The following is a 21,112-nucleotide window of genomic DNA, read 5'->3' as shown; positions in this document are numbered from 1 at the left end:
CAAGAACTGCTTTCTGTTCACACAAATAGCCATTGGAATTTTGTCTTAATATTGCATCAATAATGGACACCTCTCCCTCCGCTATAGTCCATTTACAACCCAGTGTTAGGTTATACCTAGTAGTTTAGTTTGGAGATGCACCGAGTCCACGCCGATCAGCGATCCCCACACATTTACACTATCCTACGCACACTAGGGACAATTTACAATTATACCAAGCCAATTAACCTACACACCTGTATGTCTTTGGAGTGTGTGAGGAAACCGGAGAAAGCCCAGGCAGGTCACGGGATGAATGTACAAACTCCATACAGACAAGCACCCGTGGTCAGGATCAAACTCGTGTCTCTGGCGCTGCAAAGTAGCAACTCCACTGCTCATCAAAATAGTCATAGCTAGTAAACCAAACCCTCGTTCTAATGGACCATAGCGAGAGGGTGGCCGTCTGTGCCAATGACTGCAGATGATGGTTAATAGACAAAAGGACACAAAGTGCTGGAATAATTCAGTGGGTCAGGATCTCTGGAGAACATGGATAGATGACATCGGGGTCCTTCCTCAGCCCATTCAGTCGGCTGAGTTACTTCAGTACTTTGTGTCGTTTCACATTAAAACTAGGCATGGTTACTGTGGGGCTCCCTCTCCTCTCGCCTGCTGTCGCTTCCAAGGTGGAGTATGATGGCGACTCCGGGGGAGAAAGAGGAGGCGGAGGCTGCAGCAAGAAACGGCAGCAGGTGAGAAGGACTCGCTGGTGCACCTTTCGAGGCGATAGTGGGATCGGAAGCTGGGGCTCTGAAAGGCTGGGGAGACGGTGGAAGCCGGATATAGGTTGGCAGGTCATTCCATTCACATTCAGTTTACATTTTATATTAGTTTTATTTAAGTTTCTGGCATTCCATGGTATTTAAGAGACACAGGAGCGGTGTCATTAGCGGGCCAGGGGTGTATTATCGTTTCTTTAACCCTGTTGCCCTGGAAAATTTGAAAATCCATAAAGGCTCTGGAATCGAGGGTGCTGTAAAATCGGTGTTCAACCTGTGCCTACGTATTTAATTTGTTCAGAAATTTCCCGATGGGCGGCTGTCTGTGACATTTTTTTTTTTTTTCTCTAGGTTTGTCAATGTGTTGCTCAGTCACATGTCTGTGGAAGTCCTCCGTGAGGAAGCCTGTGACTGTCTATTTGAAATAGTCAATAAAGGCATGGATCCTATTGATAAGACTAAGCTAGTAGAGTCGCTTTGTCAAGTGCTCTTGGCTTCCGGCTTCTTCAACACTGAGCAGGTCCGTGCCACAGTGCGATCACAGCAAGTATTCATCTTTCTTTGCATTTGGGTTACCGCCCTCAAAACTAATGAGGATTGCATGCTATTTTGTTTATTGCCACGTGTAGCGAGGTACAGTGAAAAGCTCCTTTGTTGCGTGCTAGCCAGTCAGCGAAAATACTTTGCATGTTTACAATCGAGCCATCCTCAGTGTACAGATAAAGGGAATAACGCTTAGTCCAAGGTGAAATCCAATTAAAGATAGTTCAAAGGTGTCTAATGAGGTAGATGGGATGTCAGGCCCGCACTCTAGTTGGTGAGAGGACGGTTCAGTTGCCTGATAATAGCTGGGATGAATCCCGTATGCTACGTGAATGTAATTAGATTTTTTTTTTTTTGTCTAGGAAGATGATGTTGACTTTCTGGCAAGGTTTTCCAAACTAGTTAATGGCATGGGTCAGGCTTTAATAACCAGCTGGAGTAAACTGGTAAAAGCGGGGGATGTGAAGAACAGCCAGATCACCCTTCAGGCGGTGGAAGCTAAAGTGCCTCTTCTGCTCAAGCTGCTGGTGCATGAAGATGACGACATTTCCTCCAATATCATTAGCTTCTGCTATGACTATCTTCACATGCTCAAACAGGTAGGTTGGATGTGAGGAGTATTATTTTGTAGAAACAACGGAGTTGTAACTATTTTGGAAACCAATTGATGCATACACAATTTATCCACTAAATGTTTTAAAATCTGCATCTAATCCTAATTCGGTCTTTAATTTAGCTGACTTTTATTTCAATGATAACGAGCTAACACAGTGATTAGACCCTTGCCAGAATAGGGGGTCAGTCGGTCTCGGAGGCCGTCTATGGGAACGGATCTGCCAGCTCCAGCGGGGCCGGAGTTCCAGAGCTTCTGCCGTAGGGAATAAATTCGACCCACTGATCGGCCGCGGAAGTCCCGATGGGGTTGAGATCACCCGGCCTTGGCGCCAAATTTTCAGGGAAATTGCAAGGTCGCGCTCGTGTAATTTTGTCCAGGTTAATGAAGGTGCTGGAACACGTTGCTGGAAAATCGGTGGTGGACCTGTACCTGCTTTTAAATTGATAGAATACGGCTGCTCCTCGACCTACGATGGGGTTACGTTCAGATAAACCTATCGTAAATCGAAAATATTGTAAGTCGAAAACGCATTTAATACAATTTGATCACGTGACCGGAAGTGAGCTGCGGCTCGCTGCCGTTGTCCAGTGTTGGCACCATCGTGAAGTCAAAATATCGTAAATCGGGGAGCATCTGTATTTGACAATTGGGCCTATGCCAGCGAGATGGTTAGTCTTGTTTTTCTTCCACGTAGCTACTGAAGTTTCTTCTCTTTCGAGCACAAAATCCTTTTGTTGTGACAACTACTTTATTGCTTCAGTTAGCAGTCTGGGAATACTTTTTTGATTAGTATTAATCATGTTTAATGGCAATAGTTGGACAATTTAATTTTGGAAGGGCTGATTCACTTGATTACTATTTGTGTCTTTAGTTTAGAGATAGAGCCCGGAAACAGGCATTTCAATCCACCAAGCCCGCGCTGACCAGCGATCCCCGTACACTATCACTCTACACACTAGGGACAATTTACAATTTTTACTAAAGCCAATTAAGTTACAAATCTGTACGTCTTTGGAGTGTGGGAGGAAACCGGAGCACTCGAAGAAAACCCACGCAGATCACGGGGAAAAAATATAAAGTCTGTACAGACATCACCCGTAATCAGGATCAAACCCTGTAAGGCAGCAACTCTACCGTTGTGCTGCCTTGCCGTCGTCTTTTATCCTTTTGCCCATTCATCTGTACAAAAATGGAAATGGTACGTTTCCTTCTGAACTAAAGGAAGGTGAGCATACTATTAATGCTAAAAAAAGACACACTGCTGGAGTAATTCAGCGGGTCAGGCAGCATCTCTGGAGAACATGGATAGGTGACATTTCGGGTTGGGGCCCTTCCTCAGACTCTACAGTACTGTCAGTGCTTCTCTTCATTCAGTTGCTTGTCAATGAATCTGGATTTAGAGACTTTGGCCCCTTTATATTGGCATCGTAGTGGAGAATAGAAACGGTGGAGGTTCGCACTCTAAATTGTATTATCACTGCAGATTTTGTTTTCAATGACATGAATTTTAGCTGTAAAATAACAATGTAAACTTTATGTAATTATCTTTCCAGCTCCCTGCATTAACTGAACTGCAAAAGGCCAACGTTGAGGTAAACCAGACATTTTTGAGTGAAATAAATGTTTTAGTATTACATTTAAAGGAGTTCTATTCCACTCTGACCTTTTCTCCCTGATTGTAGGCAATTATGCTTGCAGTTATGAAGAAGCTAACCTATGATGAAGAATACAATTTTGAAAACGAGGTAAGAAACTTGTGTACTTCCAAATGGGTGGAATGTGTGTGTTTGAAACCGAATAAGAATCAAGTTGGTAATGTATAATGGAAAACCCTACTTCACTAGTAAGTTCATGGGCGGTAACGTTTAGTTTAGTTAATTGTCATGTGTACCAAGTGTACAGTGAAAAAGCTTTTTGTTGCATGTTACCCAGTCAGCGGAAAGACTATACATGATTACAATCAAGCTATCCACAGCATCCAGAAACAGGGTAAAGGGAATAACATTTAGTGCAAGGTAAAGACCGATTGAAGATGGTCCGAGATTCTCCAATGAGGTAGATTGTAGGTCAGGACTGCTCTCTAGTTGGTGATAGGATGGTTCAGTTGCTTAAAGACAGCTGGGAAGAAGCTGTCCCTGAATCTGGACGTATGCAAAGAACTGCAAATGCTGGTTAGTACACAAGGATACAAAGTGCAGGAATAACTCAGCCGGTTAGGCCGTGTCTCTGGAGAACATGGATAGGTGATGTTTTGAGTCGAGACTCTTCTTCAATCTGAACACCTGGTGGTGGGTATATGGAGCGAGATAGTTGAGGCAGATACATTTAAAAGTCATTTAGACAGGTGCATGAATAAGAAAGGTTTGGAGGGATATAGACCAAACGCGGGCAGGTGGGATGTGTAGATGGGGCACCATGGTTGGCCTGGGTAAGTGGGGCCGAAGGGCCTGTTTCAGTGTAACATGACACCAGGCAAGGGGGAGGAGTGAGACTGTGGCCAGTGGGTGATTAGTGGACTGAGACATGTTGAAGGATGACAGGTAAATGGAGCCGGGGAGGGGGCTGGGTAGAGCTGGGAGATAGTAGCAGGTGGAGAATGGATTGAGGCAGACGTGGGTAAAGGAGGCAGGTGGCACCATTTTGGAGAAGTGGGTGGTGTGGAGCTGGGAAAGGTGAAGCAGGCGGACGGCTACTGGAGAATGATAACCAGGAACATGGCCAAATCCACGCATAGCAGATATTTTGATCCAATATGGAAGAGGGTATCAAGGTTTAGTCTAGAGATACAGCGTGGAAGCAGGCCCCTCAGACCACTGAGTCTGCATCGAAACAGGATCACTCGTACACAAGTTCTGCCTTGCACACTATGGACAGTTTACAGAAGCCAATTAACCTACAACCTTACACGTCTAGAATGTGGGAGGAAACTGGAGCACCTGGGGGAAATCCACGCGGTCACGGGGAGAAGGTCAAACTCCATACAGATAGCACCCGTAGTCAGGATCGAACCTGGGTCTCTTGCTGTAAACAAAACTACTTTTCCTGTTTGACTCCTCACTTAATTGATTGACAAAATCGAATTGTCATTCAATGAAAACAGTCAAGAAATTATAAATAACTGCTGTAAATGTTTGAATCTAATATAAATTACACGAGTCCAGAGAAAACTTAAATGAGAGCATAATAACTATTGGAAATATGAATACTGGCAAATTTGCATTCTACTGAATGCATCTTTGTGTGCTCTGTTTATATATTTACTGTGTTCGAAACAAGCTTAATGAGACCGCATTACAATGTATAGAACTAATTTGACTGGGAAATGTTCTGGTTAGTTTGGAATTAAATCATATTTGTGCTATAGACTGGAACAAAGCCTCTTCTTGTAATGCACTTGTGTTTTTTCCTCTCATAATTTGGCTTTAGGGTGAAGATGAAGCCATGTTCCTGGAATACAGAAAGCATTTAAAGTTGCTGTTGGACAGACTGGCGCAGGTTTCACCTGAATTACTTTTAGCTGCTGTTCAAAGGGTCTTCAACACAACGCTGGAGTAAGTGTTGCCACCTCGGTACATCCTGGGCCAAGTGGATGACACGGTGGTGCAGCGGTAGAGTTGCTGTCTCACTGCGCCAGAGACCCGGGTTTGATCCGGTACTGTCTGTACGGAGTTTCTACGTTCTCCCCGTGACCGTGTGGGTTTTGTCCGGCTGCTCTGGTTTCCTCCCACATTCCAAAGATGTAGGTTAATTGGCTTTCGGTAAAAAAATTTGAGGGGGGTTGTAAATTGCCACGAGTATGTGGGATAGTGTACAGGGTAATCGCTGGTCGGCGCAAACTCGGTGGGCCGAGGGGACTGTTTCCACGCTGTATCTCTAAGTCTAAATTTATAATCCATATGGGTCAATTGCTAACAGTTGATGCTTCTACATCAAAATTAGTTTGGGAACGATGGTTTAGTTTAGAGATGCAGCGTGGAAACGAACACTTCGGCCCACCAAGTCTGCGCCGATCATCGATCGCCTGTACACTAGTTCTATTCTGCACATTAGGGACAATTTACAGAAGCTAATTAACCTACTCGCCTGCACGTCTTTGGAATGTGGAGCACCCGGAGAAAACCCACGCTGACAGAGGAACATTTAAACTCTGTACAGACCACACCCATAGTCAGGATCAAACCCAAGTCTCTGCATTGAGAGGCAGTAACTCTACCACTGTGCCAATGTTCTGTTTTTACATGTTGTGAATGGAAAGACTCTTCTGTGTATTATACATTACATTCTTCAACAGTGCATGTGATAGAGAGGTTTCATCATAACACAGGCCTGGATATTCTTCATTCGTATGGTTACATTTTATTTAGAGTACAACTAGTAAAACTGCATTGATCCTGCCATGTGAATTTATGTATAAGGCCTGTCCGAGAACTTACTGGTACTTGATTTTCTGTAAAATTGATGTCTACCTTCGCCTAAATCTTGTGCTAACGTACAAAATATCCATCAGGAGTTCACGTATAATCCAAACTTTTTCAGGCCATTAATTCTATTAGTTGAAATATGGTCCAAGAATGTCCTATGGCTAAGATGTGAATTTTCTATTGGCTGGGGTACGGCACTGCTGTTGAAAGAAAAAATATATATTTATTTTGCTAGGTTCCTCAAAACTGTTGCAGATGTAGCTGGGTTTGATCTCCATAGAAGGAAGCATCAACTTGTTTTATGCATTCATCCTGCCTATCGCCATCTATTCTTTGCAGCAGCATTAAGCCATCATTTTATTTCATAGCCACGTGCATCGTTCATTAAGAAATCTACCCTTGCCCTACAATTTTGGGCTGTGCACGCCATACGCAAGAAGAAGATTAAGAAATTAACTGGAAACCCAAGAAATTGCGGATGCTAAAACCTTGAGCAAAACACAAAGTGATCATAAGTTTATAATTCATAGAAGCAGAATTAGGCCATTCGACCCATCAAGTCTACTCCGCCATTCAATCATGGCTGATCTATCTTTCCTACTCAAACCCATTCTCCTGCCTTCTCCCCATTACCCCTGATAACTTTACTAATCAAGAAAAGACAAGATCGATAATAGAATTAAGATACACACAAAATGCTGGAGTAACTCAACGGGTCATGCAGCATCTCCGGAGAAAAGGAATAGGTGACATTTCGGGTCGAGGCCCTTGTTTAGAATAAGGTTTTTTGAAGAAGGGTCTCAACCAGAAATAACACCCATTCCTATTCTCCAGAGAGGCTGCTTCCACAGTCTGTGGCAATGAATTTCACAGATTAACCACCATCTGGCTAAAGAAATTCCTCTGGCTCATCTCCTTTCTAAAGGCACGTACTTTCATTCTGAGGCTGTGTCCTCGAGTCTTAAACTCTCCCACTAGTGGAAACATCCTCGCCACTCCATCCAAGCCTTTCAATTATACGGTAAGTTTCTATGAGATTCCCCCCCCCCCCCCTCATGTCCTTCTAAACTCCAGCGAGTACAGGCCCATTGCTGTCAAATGGGCCCGTTAACCTCTGAACCTTCTCCAACGCCAACACATCCTTCCTCAGATTTGGGGCCTAAATCTGTGCACAATATTCCAAATGCTGTTGGAACATCGTCTGTCCATTACCTCCCCAGACATGGCCTGACTTGCTCTGTTCCATCAGCATTTTGTGTTTTGCTCGAGATAACTGCCTCCTTTGCACCCTTCTCTCTTTAAAAAGCTTTTTTAGCAATGAAACTGCCTTGTACAATTCTGCCTGGTTGTGCTCCCCAGTTCATTGGGTGGCAAGATGGCTCAGCGGTAGAATTGCTGCTTTACTGAGCCAGAGACCCAAGTTCGATCCTGACTACAGGTGCTGCCTGTATGGAATTTGTACATTCTCCCCGTGACCACCTGAGTTTTCCCTGGGTGCTCCGGTTGCCTCCCTCATTCCAAAGACACAGGTTTGTAGGTTAATTGACTTTGGTAAACATTGTAAATCGTCCCGAATGAGTAGGATAATGCTAGTGTACGGGGTGATCGGTGGGCCGAAGGGCCTGTTTCCACGTTGTGTCTCTAAACGAAAATATAAAGTTGACTCCCTTTTCTCCTAACGCAAGCTTTTTTTTTCTATCCTTCAGGAACTGGCAGAACACGAGATTCATGGAGGTGGAAGTGGCTCTGAGGCTGCTGTTCATGTTGGGAGAAGCCATTCCGGCGTCCCATGGAGCGCACTTCTCTGGGGACAGTGCGAAAGCCAGTGTCTTGCAGGAGATGATGCACACAGTTGAGTATTTAGCACTGTTGTAGTTCACTTTGCATGTAGTCTAACAATTCTGGCAGAGGGAACTGCCAATTTATCTTTTGTTTTAAGGAAAGTTAATGAAACATTTTGTATGTGTGGATGCAAGTTCATAAGTCATAGCCGCAGAATTAGTCCATTCAGCCGATCATGTCTACACCACCATTCAATCATGGCTGATCTAGCTTTCCCTCTCAATTCCATTTTCCTACCTTCTCCCCATAACCCCTGACACTTACTAATCGAGAATCTGTCAATCTCCACCTTAAAAATATCCATTGACCTGGCCTCCACAGCCGTCTTTGGCAATGATTTCCACAGATTCCCTACTCCCTGGCTAAAGAAATTCCTCCTCATCTTCTTTCTAAAGGCACGTCACTTTATTCTGAAGTTATGGCCTCTGGTCCTAGACATTCCCACTACTGGAAACATCCTCTCCATATCCACTTTATCCAATGCTCATTTAAGAAATTGTCTTAAATGTAAATTTGATGTTGACAGTGGGAATCACTACTACAAGATGGATTGTTAATCCATACATAAATCAATGGTTCTTTATTATCGTATGTACCGATGTATTTCCTTAATCGTTCAAATGAATCGTCTACAAATACTTAAATAATTCAAAACAAAGCAAACGCTCCAAACAATGTAGAAAGTTTATTGTAGAAACATGGAACTATAGACGCTGGTGAATGCATAAAAGGACAACGAGTGCTGGAGTAACTTGGGAGTGAGGCAGCATCTCCGGAGAAGCCCAAAATCTCAGTTTTGGGCCCCATATCTGAGGAAGGATGTGTTGGTGTTAGGGAGAGTCCAGTGAAGGTTTACGAGAATGATCCCAGGACTGATTGGGTTTACATCTAATGAGCATTTGAAGGCACTGGGCCTGTACTCACTGGAGTTTAGAAGGATGAGGGGGTACCTCATTGAAACTTACCAAATAATGAAAGGCCTGGATAGAGTGAAGAGCTTGTTTCCACTAGTGGGAGAGCACTCCTCTCCTAGAACTCTCACTGCTCCTAGAATTTATGAACTTATGAACATGGATAGGTGACATGTCGGGTACCAAACCGAAACATCACCTATCCATGTTCTCCACAGATTGTCCTTGACCCGCTGAGTTATTCTAACACTTTGTTCTTAGTTTCTGGTAGATTTGCCTGATGGTTTCCCTCATTTCTAAATGTCCTCCCTTTAGAACAAGGGGAGTGCAGTCAATTATTTATTTGTTATAACAATGCTTTGTAGAAATTAATTTACTGGTTCATAAAGTGAGGGGAAGAGGTTTAAAAAAAAAAAGAAGAAAAAAAAGGATTGGACTGAGTACTATATGAAGTAAGAAAAATATATACATGATTGCATTTAATTTCGAAAATATAACACACTTTCTCTGTCCCTATAGTTGGTGACATCTGAAGTGAGTCAGTACCTGCACACCTCGGTTACATTGGAATTTTTTGAAACCGTAGTTCGTTATGAGAAATTTTTTGCTGTAGAACCGCAGCACATTCCTGCCGTTTTGGTGAGTTGAATTAGATTCAAAACTCCTTCCGGTAACCGTGTATATATATTTAACAATTGTATTTTAGATTGGGCAGCTTGCAAAACTAAATGTATTTAATCTCTGAAACAGTGGGTGAGAATTGTGAAAAGACTGATTTGTTTCTGAGTTTAACGGTCACTGTACTTAACATGCTAGCTTTAATTATTCGGTCAAAAACATCCTCTTTTTCATTTTTGCTTTTGACGCAGATGTCATTTTTAGATCACAGAGGGTTGCGAAATAATAGTCCAAAGGTGCGAAGTAGAGCAGCTTACCTGTTCTCCAGGTTCATTAAAACTCTGAGGTAGGTGACTCTTGGCTGCATAATGTCTCCTTCCCTCTTCGGTTTCTGATCTTTAGCTTAGAGTAATGTTTTGGTAATATGGAAGTAAAAGGGCGGCACAGTGGCGCAGCGTAAAGTTGCTGCCTGACAGCGCCAGTGACCCGGGTTCGATCCTGACCTTGGGAGCTGTCTGCACGGAGTTTGTACATTCTCCCCGCGACTGCTTGGGTTTTCTCCGGTTTCCTCCCACACTCCAAAGACGCACAGGTTTGTAGGTTAATTGTCTGCGGTAAAAATTGTAAATTGTCCCTAGGGTGTGTGGGAGAGTGCCAGTCTACAGGGTGATCAGGGTCGGCACGGATTCAGTGGGCCGAAGGGCCTGTTTCCACGCTGTATCTCTAAAGTAAAGTCATTGATCGTAGAACATTTTTTGAACACGTTTACTAAGAGACACGTCTCTTCAGTTTCCAGTTGTTGCCACTATTGTGGTTTTTGGTATCTAGAAGTTCCTTAGCTGTGGCTACATACCTTGGAGTCTAGTCCTGATGTCACTTCTCACTGCAACTAAAAGCCACTAAATTATAAACTGCCTTGCAAATGTGCAATTCATTGTTTCTAAATTGATTGCCTTTTTTTTTTTGTTCTAGCAAGCATATGAACCCTTACATAGAAGATATTCTGAACAGAATACAAGATTTGCTGGTGCTTTCACCTTGCGTAAGTGTTGAATTTTCCTGGATTTCTTCCCAGAGCTGCAGTATGTCTAGTAGTTTATTTGTCAAATTACTGGATTGCCGTCCAGTGATACAAATTTGAAACTTGTTATGGCAGCTGAGAATTTAAGTTCATGTAATTATTTGGGTTTAGAATTGTATGTTCATATGTGATGGGAGCAGAATTAGGCCATCGAGTCTACTCTTGGCTGATCTATCTTTCCCTCAACCCCATACCCCTGCCTTCTCCCCATAACTTTTGGCATCCTTACTAATCAAGAATCTATCAATCTCCACTTTACAAACAACTCCCATGACTTGGCCTCCACAGCACTCTGTGGCAATGAGTTCCACAGATTCACCACCTTCTGACTAAAGGAATTCCTCCTCGTTTCTAAAGGTATGTGCTTTTAAAGAAAATTAATGAAGCATTTTGTATGTATGGATGCATGCTCATAAGTTCGTAAGTTATAGCCAGCAGAATTAGGCCATTCAGCCCATCATGGCTGATCTATCTTTCCCTTTCGGCCTCGTTCTCCTGCCTGACATAACCTCTGACACCCTTACTAATCAAGAATCTGTCAATCTCCGCTTGAAAAATACCCAATGACTTGCCCTGCACGGTACGTCTGTGGAGATGAATTCCCCAGATTCACCACCCTCTGGCTAAAGAAATTCCTCAGCATCTCCTTTCGAAAGGTACGTCCTTTTATTCTGAAGCTGTGCCCTCTGGTCCTAGATTCTCCAACTAGTGGAAACATACTCTCCACATTCACTCTATCTAGGCCTTTCATAATTCACTATTGTTTGTTTTAGTAATGCTGGCTGTAACACTATTGGATTGCTAGGAAAGGCCTTACCTGGTCTGCCCTGTAAGTGGCTCTGCAAATGTGGTTGATTTTTAACACAAAAAGGCACAAAGTGCTGGAGTAACTCGGTGTGGGTCAGGCAGCATCTCTGGAGAACATGGATAGGGAACGTTTCGGCTTGGGACCCTTCGTCAAAATGACTGAAAAAGGGTCCCAACCCGAAATGTCGCCAATCTATGCTGGGTCACTCCAGCACTTTGTATCTTTTGAAAACCAGCCTCTGCAGTTCCTTGTTTCTTCTCTGACTTTTAACAACATCAGTTTGTTCCATTGGGAATGGACAAAAACTAAATGGTGGTCTTGTGTTTAGATCTATAAATAAAAAGCATTGCAGATTGATTGTGATTTTGATCTTTACTGGATGGGTTAGAGATACAAGCAGCTTTATAGTCTGAGCCTAGACGCACAAAAATGCTGTGTAATTAAGCAAGTGGAAAGATGCACTTTGACCTGCACTTCATCCTAATCACTGTCAAATGTAGTTTTAATAACATCTGTGAAACCCTTTGAGACATCTGACTTTGTTAAAGGAATAGTGAAAATATGTGTTGTTGTTCAACCTACAAGTGCTGGCAAACAACACACACAGACTGCCAAACATTTTTTTTCACCTTTCTTGATCAATAAGCTGCTGAAATTCATCTTGAAAACCTTTTAAACTTTGGTCCTTAGACAGCGGAAACGGGTCCTTCAGCCCACCAAGTCTGTGCCGACCAGCGATCACCCCGTACAATCCTACGCACTGGGGATAATTTACAGAAGCCATGTATACCTGCACGTCTTTAGAGTGTGCAAGGAAACCGTAGCACCCAGAGAAAACGGGGAGAATGTAAAACTCCGTACAGATAGCACCCGTGGTCAGGATCGAACCCGGGTCTCTGGTGCGGTAAGGCAGCGACTCTACCGCTATACCACCGTGCCGCACAGTTTCCTTCAATGTAAGCAGTAATGGTTGTGCTTTATTAGTCCTCTGAAGATTGTAATGGCCTGTGATTGTAATGGTCTATTTCAGGAGAACGGTTTTCAGCCACTGTTGAGCAGCGACGATCAACTATTTATTTATGAATCGGCAGGCGTGCTAATTGTGAATAGCGAATACTCGGCAGAGAGGAAGCAGACTTTGATGAGGGACTTGCTTACTCCACTAATGGAGAAATTCAAGGTATTTTTAGAGAAACTCCTAAGAGAGCAGGATGAAGAGAGGCAAACTGTACTGGCAGACTGCTTAAATCACGCTGTGGGCTTTGCAAGGTTGGTACTATTTACAATTAAGCTTGTGCCTTTTCTTACTAGTTAAGTGCCCTGGTTGTTTTTTCTTTTGGTCAATGCTGACTTCTGTTTTGGAGAGCGAAATAGTTATAATATGGTGGCTTTTGCAAATTTCCTTCAACCTGATGCATTTCCCCGTGGAGGTAGTCGATTTGAGGACTGCAGCAAATTATTAGACCTTTAGACTGTAGAGATACAGCGTGGAAACATCTCCGCCACCTCCCTCCCCTTTCTTGATCTGACAGTCTCCATCACAAGGAATAGACATTTGACTGACGTTTATTACAAACCCACTGACTTCCACAACTATCTCGACTACACTTCTTCCCAACTGCTTCCTGCAAAGACTCTATCCCCTAATCCCAATTTCTTCGTTTACGCTGCATCTGCGCCTAAGATGAGGAGTTCCATACTAGTACATCCGAGATGTCCTCATTCTTTAGGGAACGGGGGTTCCCCTCTCCCATCATAGATAAGAGCCTCACTTGTGTCTTCTCGGTACCCAGCAGCTCCGCCCTTGCTTCCACTTCCCCCTAATCGCAACAGAGACAGAGTCCCTCTGGACCTTACCTTCCACCACATCTGACGTCGCATACAGCACATAATCCTCTGAAATATCTGCCACCTCCAACGGGATCCCACCACGAGCCACATTTTCCCATCTCCACCCCTTTCTGCCTTCCGCAGAGACCGATCTCTGCAACTCCCTGGTTAACCACCCGCTCCCCAGGTACCTTCCCCAGCGACTACAGAAGATGCAACACCTGTCGCTATACCTCCTCCCTCGACTGTCCGGGGACACCGACAGTCCTTTCAGGTTAGGCAGAGGTTCACTTGCACCTCCTCCAACCTCATCCACCGTATCCGTTGTTCAAGATGTGGACTTGTACATCAGCGAGACCAAATTCAGACTGGGCGATTGTTTCACAGAATGCCTTCGCTCAGCCCGCCTGAACCAACCTGATCTCCTGGTTGCTGGACACTTCTCCTTCCCATTCTCCCAATTCTCCTTCCCATTCCTACGTAGACCTTTCTCTCCTCGGTCTCCTCCATTGTCAGAGTGTGGCTAAATTTGAGTTGGAGGAACAGCATCTCATATTTCGCTTGGGCAGCTTACAGCCCAGTGGTATGAATCTTGATTTCTCTCACTTCAGGTAGCCCCGGCATTCCCTCTCTCTCTATCCCTCCCCCACCCAAGTCACGCTAGCTACTCATTTTCACCCCACAAACAGCTTACAAAGGCCTGTTTCCTTTATCATCATTACTTTATTGCATATCTTTCATTCATTGTTCTTTATCTCTCCACATCACCATCTATATCTCTCATTTCCCTTATTCTTAACCAGTCTGAAGAAGGGTCTCGACCCGAAAAGTCACCCAATCCTCTCCAGAGATGCTGCCTGTCCCCATAAGTTACTCCAGCTTTTTGTGTCTATCTTTGGTGGAAACAGGCCCATCAGCCTATCGAGCCCATGCTGACCAGCGATCACTGGCACGATCCTACACACTAGGGACAATTGACAGGAGCTAATTGACCTACAAACCTGCACGTCTTTGGCGTGTGGGAGGAAACCAGAACACCCGGAGAAAACCCACACGCTCCCAGGGAGAATGTACAACCTCGATACAAACAGCACCCGTAGTCAGGATCAAACCCAGGTCTCCGGTGCTGGAGGCAGCAGTTCTACTGCTGGGCCACTGTGCCGCCCTAGGATGTTCATTATTTTGCAGAATGAGCATTAGATTTTGAAAATAAATTTCAGCATTGATAAGTGAAAAGCAGTAAGGAAAATTGCGATGAATATTAGTTGGAGGAAAAGATATCTAAATTAGTTGGAAGAACAAATGAGCTTGGATCTTCAAATATGCAAATCAATATAGGTTCATTTTAAAAAGGCAAACAAATCACCGTGGTTTATTCCAGTTGGGATGGAATTGAAAATACGCTGTGTTAACTTGCATTGAACCTTAGTTCATATTGGAAATAGAGCGGAATAGAGCTTCAGTTACATAACTAAAAGACACAAGTGTGTAAAAAGCATTCACATGGTTGATGTCAGAAATGCAACAATTAGTGACACTGCAAAGTTTAATGCCATTTAGTTTAGTTTAGAGATACAGCATTGAAACAGGCCCGTCTGCCCGCCGACTAGCGGCCCCTGCACATTAATACCATCCTACACACACTGCGGACAATTTACAATTTTACCAAACGAATTAACCTATAAACCTGTGCGTCTTTGGAGTGTGGGAGGAAACCCAAACAGTTCACGCGAGAACGTACAAACTCTGTACAGGTGGCGCCCGTGGTCAGGATTGAACCCGGGTCTCTGGCACTGTAAGGCAGCTACTGGTGTGAGGTAGCCACCAGGAAATCACGTGGGAGGGGTAAAAACATTTCAGTGGAAACAAGATACATATAATGAGAAATGGAATATAAAGTTAAGAAATTAGTCACGAAGAATGAGAAGAGGCTCAATTGCCAATGAAATATTGCCACGCACTATTCGCTCACCATTTGGCCCATCCCAGCTCTCAGCAGACCAATCCTAATGGTCCAACTTTTTCCCCTCTCCCTCTCTATTAGTCCTGCAACGTTTTCCCTTGCTAAGGCCACGTGACCATTTTACATGCTCTACATTTGTTGTGTGATTCTGTGAGTTAGTGTGTGCCACCTCAGTGCAGCTTCAGACCGGCTTTGTTATTTATTTTTTTTCAGCCGGACCAGTAAGGCCTTCAGCAACAAGCAGACCGTGAAGCAGTGCGGATGCTCTGAGGTGTATCGCGACTGCCTGCAAACATTCCTGCCAGCTCTAAGTTGCCCGTTGCAGAAGGAGGTGCTGCGTAGTGGAGTCCGGACATTTCTTCACAGAATGATCATCTGCTTGGAGGAGGAAGTTCTTCCGTTCATTCCTACTGCTTCAGAGCACATGCTCAAAGACTGTGAGGCAAAGGACCTTCAAGAATTTATTCCCCTTATTAATCAGATTACAGCAAAATTTAAGGTACTTCTTAGTTTTGTTTTTATTGGGTTTGAGCCTTTGCCTACCATTTCAGTCTACTTTTTAACTTGGTTTCATAATGGTTGCTAGTCAGCGCAGACTTGGTGGGCCTGAGTTTAATTTATTGTCACGTGTGCCAAGATACAGTGGAAAAACTTTTATTACATGTCAGCAGAATGACAATACATGATTACAATCGAGTCGTCTACAGATACTTGATGAAGGGAATAGTGTTTAGTGCAAGTCCAGTAAAGTCTGATTAAAGATATTCCAAGGGTCTCTAATGATGTAGTTGGGAGGTCAGGACTGCTCTCTAGTTGGTGATAGGATGGTTCAGTTGCCTGATAACAGCTGAGAAGAAAATGTCCCTGAATCTGGAGATTTATTTTTCACAACTCTGCCTCTTGCCTGATGGGAGAGGGGAGAAGAGGATGTGACCATGGTGAGATTGTGCTGGTGGCCTTGCTGAGGCAGCCTGAAGTGTAGATGGAGTCAATGGGAGAGAGGTAGGTTGGGCCTGTTTCCAGTCTGTATCTCTAAAAAACATTTAAAAGGCTCTGAGTCAGCTCCGTAGGGTTGAGTACAAAGCTTTGCCTAATGCTGCAGTGAAGTACACATGGTTATTTTATTGTTGGACATGTTGCCCTTTGGGTCAGATGTTCAACCATGGATCCAGTCCACCCGTGCAAACGAATGGAAATGCTTCTCAAAAAAGACCGTGGACTTTTGTTCTTGGCCAAGGAGCAGCAAATAGCACGGCTGCTCAACGGCCTGATCTCGGGTGCCCGCTAGGTGCTGAGATCTCTCTTATACATGCATTAAGGAGGCAATTAAACACACCTGAGCAATTACGGATGCCTGTGAAGCCATGTGTACAACACAGCTGTAATTTCTATATGGTGAAACCAAAATGTATAAAAAATATCCTTTAATAAAATCTGACTATGCACTTTAACCACATGTGATTTTTTTTTTTTCTATTGCAAATCTCAAATTGTGGAGTACGGAGGCAAATAAATAAATGATGGGTCTTTGTCCCAAACATTATGAAGGGCACTGTAGGATTAGTGAAATTGAATGGTTGATGGTTGGCATGATCTTGATGGGCCAAAGGGCCTGTTTCCTTGCTGTGCATCTCAGAAGCTGTGATTTATTCCACAAGCTGTTGTAGTGTGTAGCCGTTTGTAGAAAACCCTGTGAGAAATTACACTTGGTTTAGCTTTAGAGATACAGCATGGAAACAGGCCTGTTCCCACGATTCTCTGTACATTAGTTCTATTCTACACACTGGGGACAATTTTACAGAAGCCAATTAACCTACAAACCTGCACATCTTTGGAATGTGCGAGGAAATTGGAGCACCCGGAGAAAACCAACGCAGTCACAGGGAGAATGTACAAACTTCATACTGACAGCACACAAAGTCAGGATCAAACCTGGAACTCTGGCGCAGTAAGGCAGCAACCCTACCACTGTGCCACCCACATTATGATATTTGCTAGCATGAACTACTACATTTGCAAAGAAAAATGTGTATTATAGCTTAACTTTTTCAGTTTCTGTCCCCACAAATGTCACCATGCCTGCTGAATGTTTCCTGCTTTCTGTTTATCTTTCTGTTTCAATTTTATACTTGCTCTATCCAACACACTAGGGAAAATTTACAATATTTACTGAATCCAATTAACCTCCAAACCTGCACGTGTTTAGAGTGTGGGAGGAAACTGGAGCACCCAAAGAAAACCCATGTGGTCACAGGGAGACGTACAAACTCTGTGCAGACAGCACCTGCAGTCAGGATCGATCCTGGGTTTCTGCCGCTGTAAGGCTGCAACTCAACTGCTGCCCCACTGTTGTGTCCTTTTTAATTTTAGTGATAGTATGGGGGGAGTGGGGGGGAAGCTCTTGGATCCACGACAGCCATCGATCACGCTAGTTCTAAGTTATCCCACTTTCTCATCCACACCCTACACACTACAGGCAATTTTACAGACTCCAATAAACCGACAAACCTGCAGTCTTTGGGAACAGGAAGAACACCTACACTACACACACAGCCACCGAGGTCAGGATTGAACTCGGGACTCTGCCGCTGAGGCAGCAGTTCTACAACTGCGCCACTACCAACTGCGTCACTGTGCTGCCTGCGTTCAATGGGATAGTGAGTCCTAGGCTTTAGACCCAATGTGAAGATGGAATGTCTATATTTTTCCATTAAGTAGTGTTAGGTTTGAAGGCTTCTTGCAGATATCCTGTTCTCCTTTAAAGAGGCTATTGTTTTATGGTTAAGATATTCCCAGCATCATTATACTGTGTTTTGCATTTATTTGTTTCTTAATTTAATGTCAAAATGTTTCACTCTTATTTCAATTAATATTTGATTTAACTTTTGGCTGTTGCCGTTCTTTCCACAGACACAAATTTCGCCCTTTTTACAGCAAGTCTTTATGCCTCTGGTTCGGGCTATCTTTGAAGTATTAGCACGACCCGTGGAAGACAATGACCAAACCGCTGCTCTTGAAAACCAAATGCTACGCAGGAGTTACTTTGCGTTTCTACAGACTGTCGCAGGGAGTGGAATGAGTGAGGTCATCGCCAATCAAGGCAAGGCAACGCACGGTTTTATTTTGCTCCTGAAGTTAATGGCAACATCAATTCTTTGGATTAATAAAAAAATGAACTGCAGATTCTGGTTTATACCAAAGATAGACACAAAATGCTGGAGTAGCTCAGCGGGTCGGGCAGCATCTCTGGAGAAAATGAATAGTTGACGTTTCGGATTGGATTGTTGGGAAGAAGGGTCCTGACTCGAAACGTCACCTATCCCTGTACTCCAGAGATGCTGCATGACCCACTGAGTTACTCCAGCATTTTGTGTTTATCATAAATTCTTTGGTTATCCAATTATGGAGTCTTAATCCATGTTAGGAATCCATTTGTCTAGAAAGGAACAGCAGGTGCTAATTTATATTGAAGATAGACAAAATGCTGGAGTAACTCAGCAGGTCAGGCAGCATCTCTGGAGAAAATGGATGGGTGGCGTTTTGGGTCGGGACCCTTCTTCAGACACCCATTTTTGTCCAGAGATGCTGCCTGATCCGCTGAGTTACTCCAGCACTTTGTGTCTATCTTCAGTATAAACCAGCATCTGCAGTTCCTTCCTGCACATTGTTACTGTTTTCAAATTCTTATACCACCAACCCAAGGGCAGGGGTGAAATGAGTAGATAGAAATGAAATACAGTTGACAGATTTCATAGGTAGACACAAAATGCTGGAGTAACTCAGCGGGACCAGCAGCATCTCTGGAGAGAAGGAATAGGTGACGTTTCGGGTCGAGACCCTTCTTCTAAAGAAGGGTCTCAACCAGAAACGTCACCCATTCCTTCTCTCCAGAGATGCTGCCTGTCCAGCTGAGTTACTCCAGCATTTTGTGTCTACTTTTTATTTAAACCAGTATCTGCAGTTCCTTCCTAATTCAATCTGCATAATTGCATTAACAGATCTTAACTAATTGTTTTCTCTTAGGTGTACAGAATGTAGAACAAGTCTTGTTTACAGTCATTCAAGGAGCAGTTGAATTCCCAGATCCAATTGCCCAGAAAACTTGCTTTATTATCCTTTCAAAACTCGTAGAGCTTTGGGGTAAGAACCGTTTTTCATGTGATAAGGAGCCCAATTTTGTTTTCAACAAAAAATGCTTTGCTTGCTTTGACCAAGTATTGTTTTATTCTAGGGGGTAAAGATGGTCTCTTAGGATTTGAAGACTTCATCTACAAACACATTGTGCCAGCTTGTTTTCTAGCACCTTTGAAACCGACTTTTGATCTAGCTGATGCCCAAACAGTCTTGGTATGTGCTGTGTATTTTCCAATATTTACTTTGCAAATTAGTTTATTATTTTGTCATTAATGTCAATTGCTGTCCGCTATATAGAATAAAAATATGAGTTTGAAACGTTGACTAACATGACGCCAAGACCAATGCTTTTCTGCCTGCACGTTAATCCATTGCCTGCATATGGCATGATCAGCAAGTTCTTGGATGACAGGGAGATTGGCAAAGTTGATAGTGTAGAAGGTAGGTTTTGGTTGCAGGAAGACACTGATGTGTTGGTGACATGGGCTGAGAAATGGCATTTGGAGGTTGCACTTTGGGAGTACGGGTCCACCACTGTTTTCCTGGCACCCGTGATTCCAGAGCCTTGCTGGATTATCTGTTTTGCCAGAGGTCACGGCCTCCGGGAGGAGTCGAACGATACAGGAACGGGCCGCCTGGGCCACCAAGGGGCCAAGATTCGGCCCGCAAGGCCTGCTATGAGAACGGATATCAGCTCAGGCCAGGCTGGAGTTCCAGAGCCCCGGCCCCAGGGTGTAAATTTCACCCACCGATTGAACGCAGGTTGAGATTAGCCGCCTCAATTATGAGGATGTGTTGGACTGGGGAGTGTGCAGTAGAGATCCACCAGAATGTTACCTAGTACTGATCATTTCAATTATGAGGAGAGAATGAAAAAACAAGATCAGTTCTTGCTGGATCAGAGATTGGGAAAGGACATGATTAAAGCATAAAGTTATGAGATATTGACAGGGTAAATTACACGTAACGTTTTTCCCCATATCAGTCATACAGGGTGGAAATGACCCCTTCGGCCTAAGTTGCTAACACCAACCAATATGCCCCATCTACACAAGTCCCTCCTGTCTGCATGTGGCCCACATCCCTCTAAACCTATCTGATCCCGGTAGCTCGTTCCATACACCCACCGTCCTTTTTATTTTAAAAAAGTGTTTAAGTCTTGCCCCCCTCGCCTTGAACCTATCTCCTCTGGTTCTCGACTCCCCTACTCTGGGCAAGAGATTCTGTTTAACTGATCTATTCTTCTCGTGAGGAACAGTTAACACTTATACATTCTAGGAGCAGGATTAGGTATTTCTTCCAAAATTTTACTTTGCAAATTGGTTTTCATTATTTTGTCATTAATGTAAGTTGTTGTTCACGTTGTAGAATAAAAATGCTTGAATCATAAGGAATAGGAGTAGAATGAGACCATTCGGCCCATCAAGTCAGCCACAGTGGCGCGGCGGTAGAGTTGCTTCCCTGCAGTGCTTGCAGCTACAAAGCCTTTGATTCGATCCCGCGACGGGTGCTGTCTCTATGGAGTTTGTACATTCCCCCGTGACATGTGTGGGCTTTCTCCAAGATCTTTGGTTTCCTCCCACA

The 21,112-nt window shown here is 43.7% G+C and overlaps 1 protein-coding gene across 2 annotated transcripts in view; it reads left to right on the top strand.

Annotated features, from left to right (window-relative positions):
* The window catches only part of xpot (exportin for tRNA), a 35,357-nt gene that overhangs the window by 8,784 nt on the left and 5,461 nt on the right, over nucleotides 1–21,112 (top strand). For both annotated transcript variants that reach the window (XM_033038078.1, XM_033038079.1), the window contains exons 8-21: nucleotides 1,113–1,281; nucleotides 1,667–1,903; nucleotides 3,474–3,512; nucleotides 3,603–3,665; nucleotides 5,347–5,471; nucleotides 8,048–8,192; nucleotides 9,614–9,733; nucleotides 9,964–10,058; nucleotides 10,685–10,754; nucleotides 12,632–12,870; nucleotides 15,608–15,893; nucleotides 18,305–18,494; nucleotides 19,418–19,534; nucleotides 19,626–19,741. In XM_033038078.1, the coding sequence (XP_032893969.1) occupies nucleotides 1,113–1,281; nucleotides 1,667–1,903; nucleotides 3,474–3,512; nucleotides 3,603–3,665; nucleotides 5,347–5,471; nucleotides 8,048–8,192; nucleotides 9,614–9,733; nucleotides 9,964–10,058; nucleotides 10,685–10,754; nucleotides 12,632–12,870; nucleotides 15,608–15,893; nucleotides 18,305–18,494; nucleotides 19,418–19,534; nucleotides 19,626–19,741 (2,011 nt within the window). The remainder of the gene's footprint in view (nucleotides 1–1,112; nucleotides 1,282–1,666; nucleotides 1,904–3,473; nucleotides 3,513–3,602; nucleotides 3,666–5,346; nucleotides 5,472–8,047; nucleotides 8,193–9,613; nucleotides 9,734–9,963; nucleotides 10,059–10,684; nucleotides 10,755–12,631; nucleotides 12,871–15,607; nucleotides 15,894–18,304; nucleotides 18,495–19,417; nucleotides 19,535–19,625; nucleotides 19,742–21,112) is intronic.

Source organism: Amblyraja radiata, chromosome 19 (assembly GCF_010909765.2).
Source record: "Amblyraja radiata isolate CabotCenter1 chromosome 19, sAmbRad1.1.pri, whole genome shotgun sequence".
Taxonomy (NCBI): domain Eukaryota; kingdom Metazoa; phylum Chordata; class Chondrichthyes; order Rajiformes; family Rajidae; genus Amblyraja; species Amblyraja radiata.
Note: the sequence above shows the minus strand (reverse complement) of the source record. Positions and strands in the feature narration are given on the sequence as shown.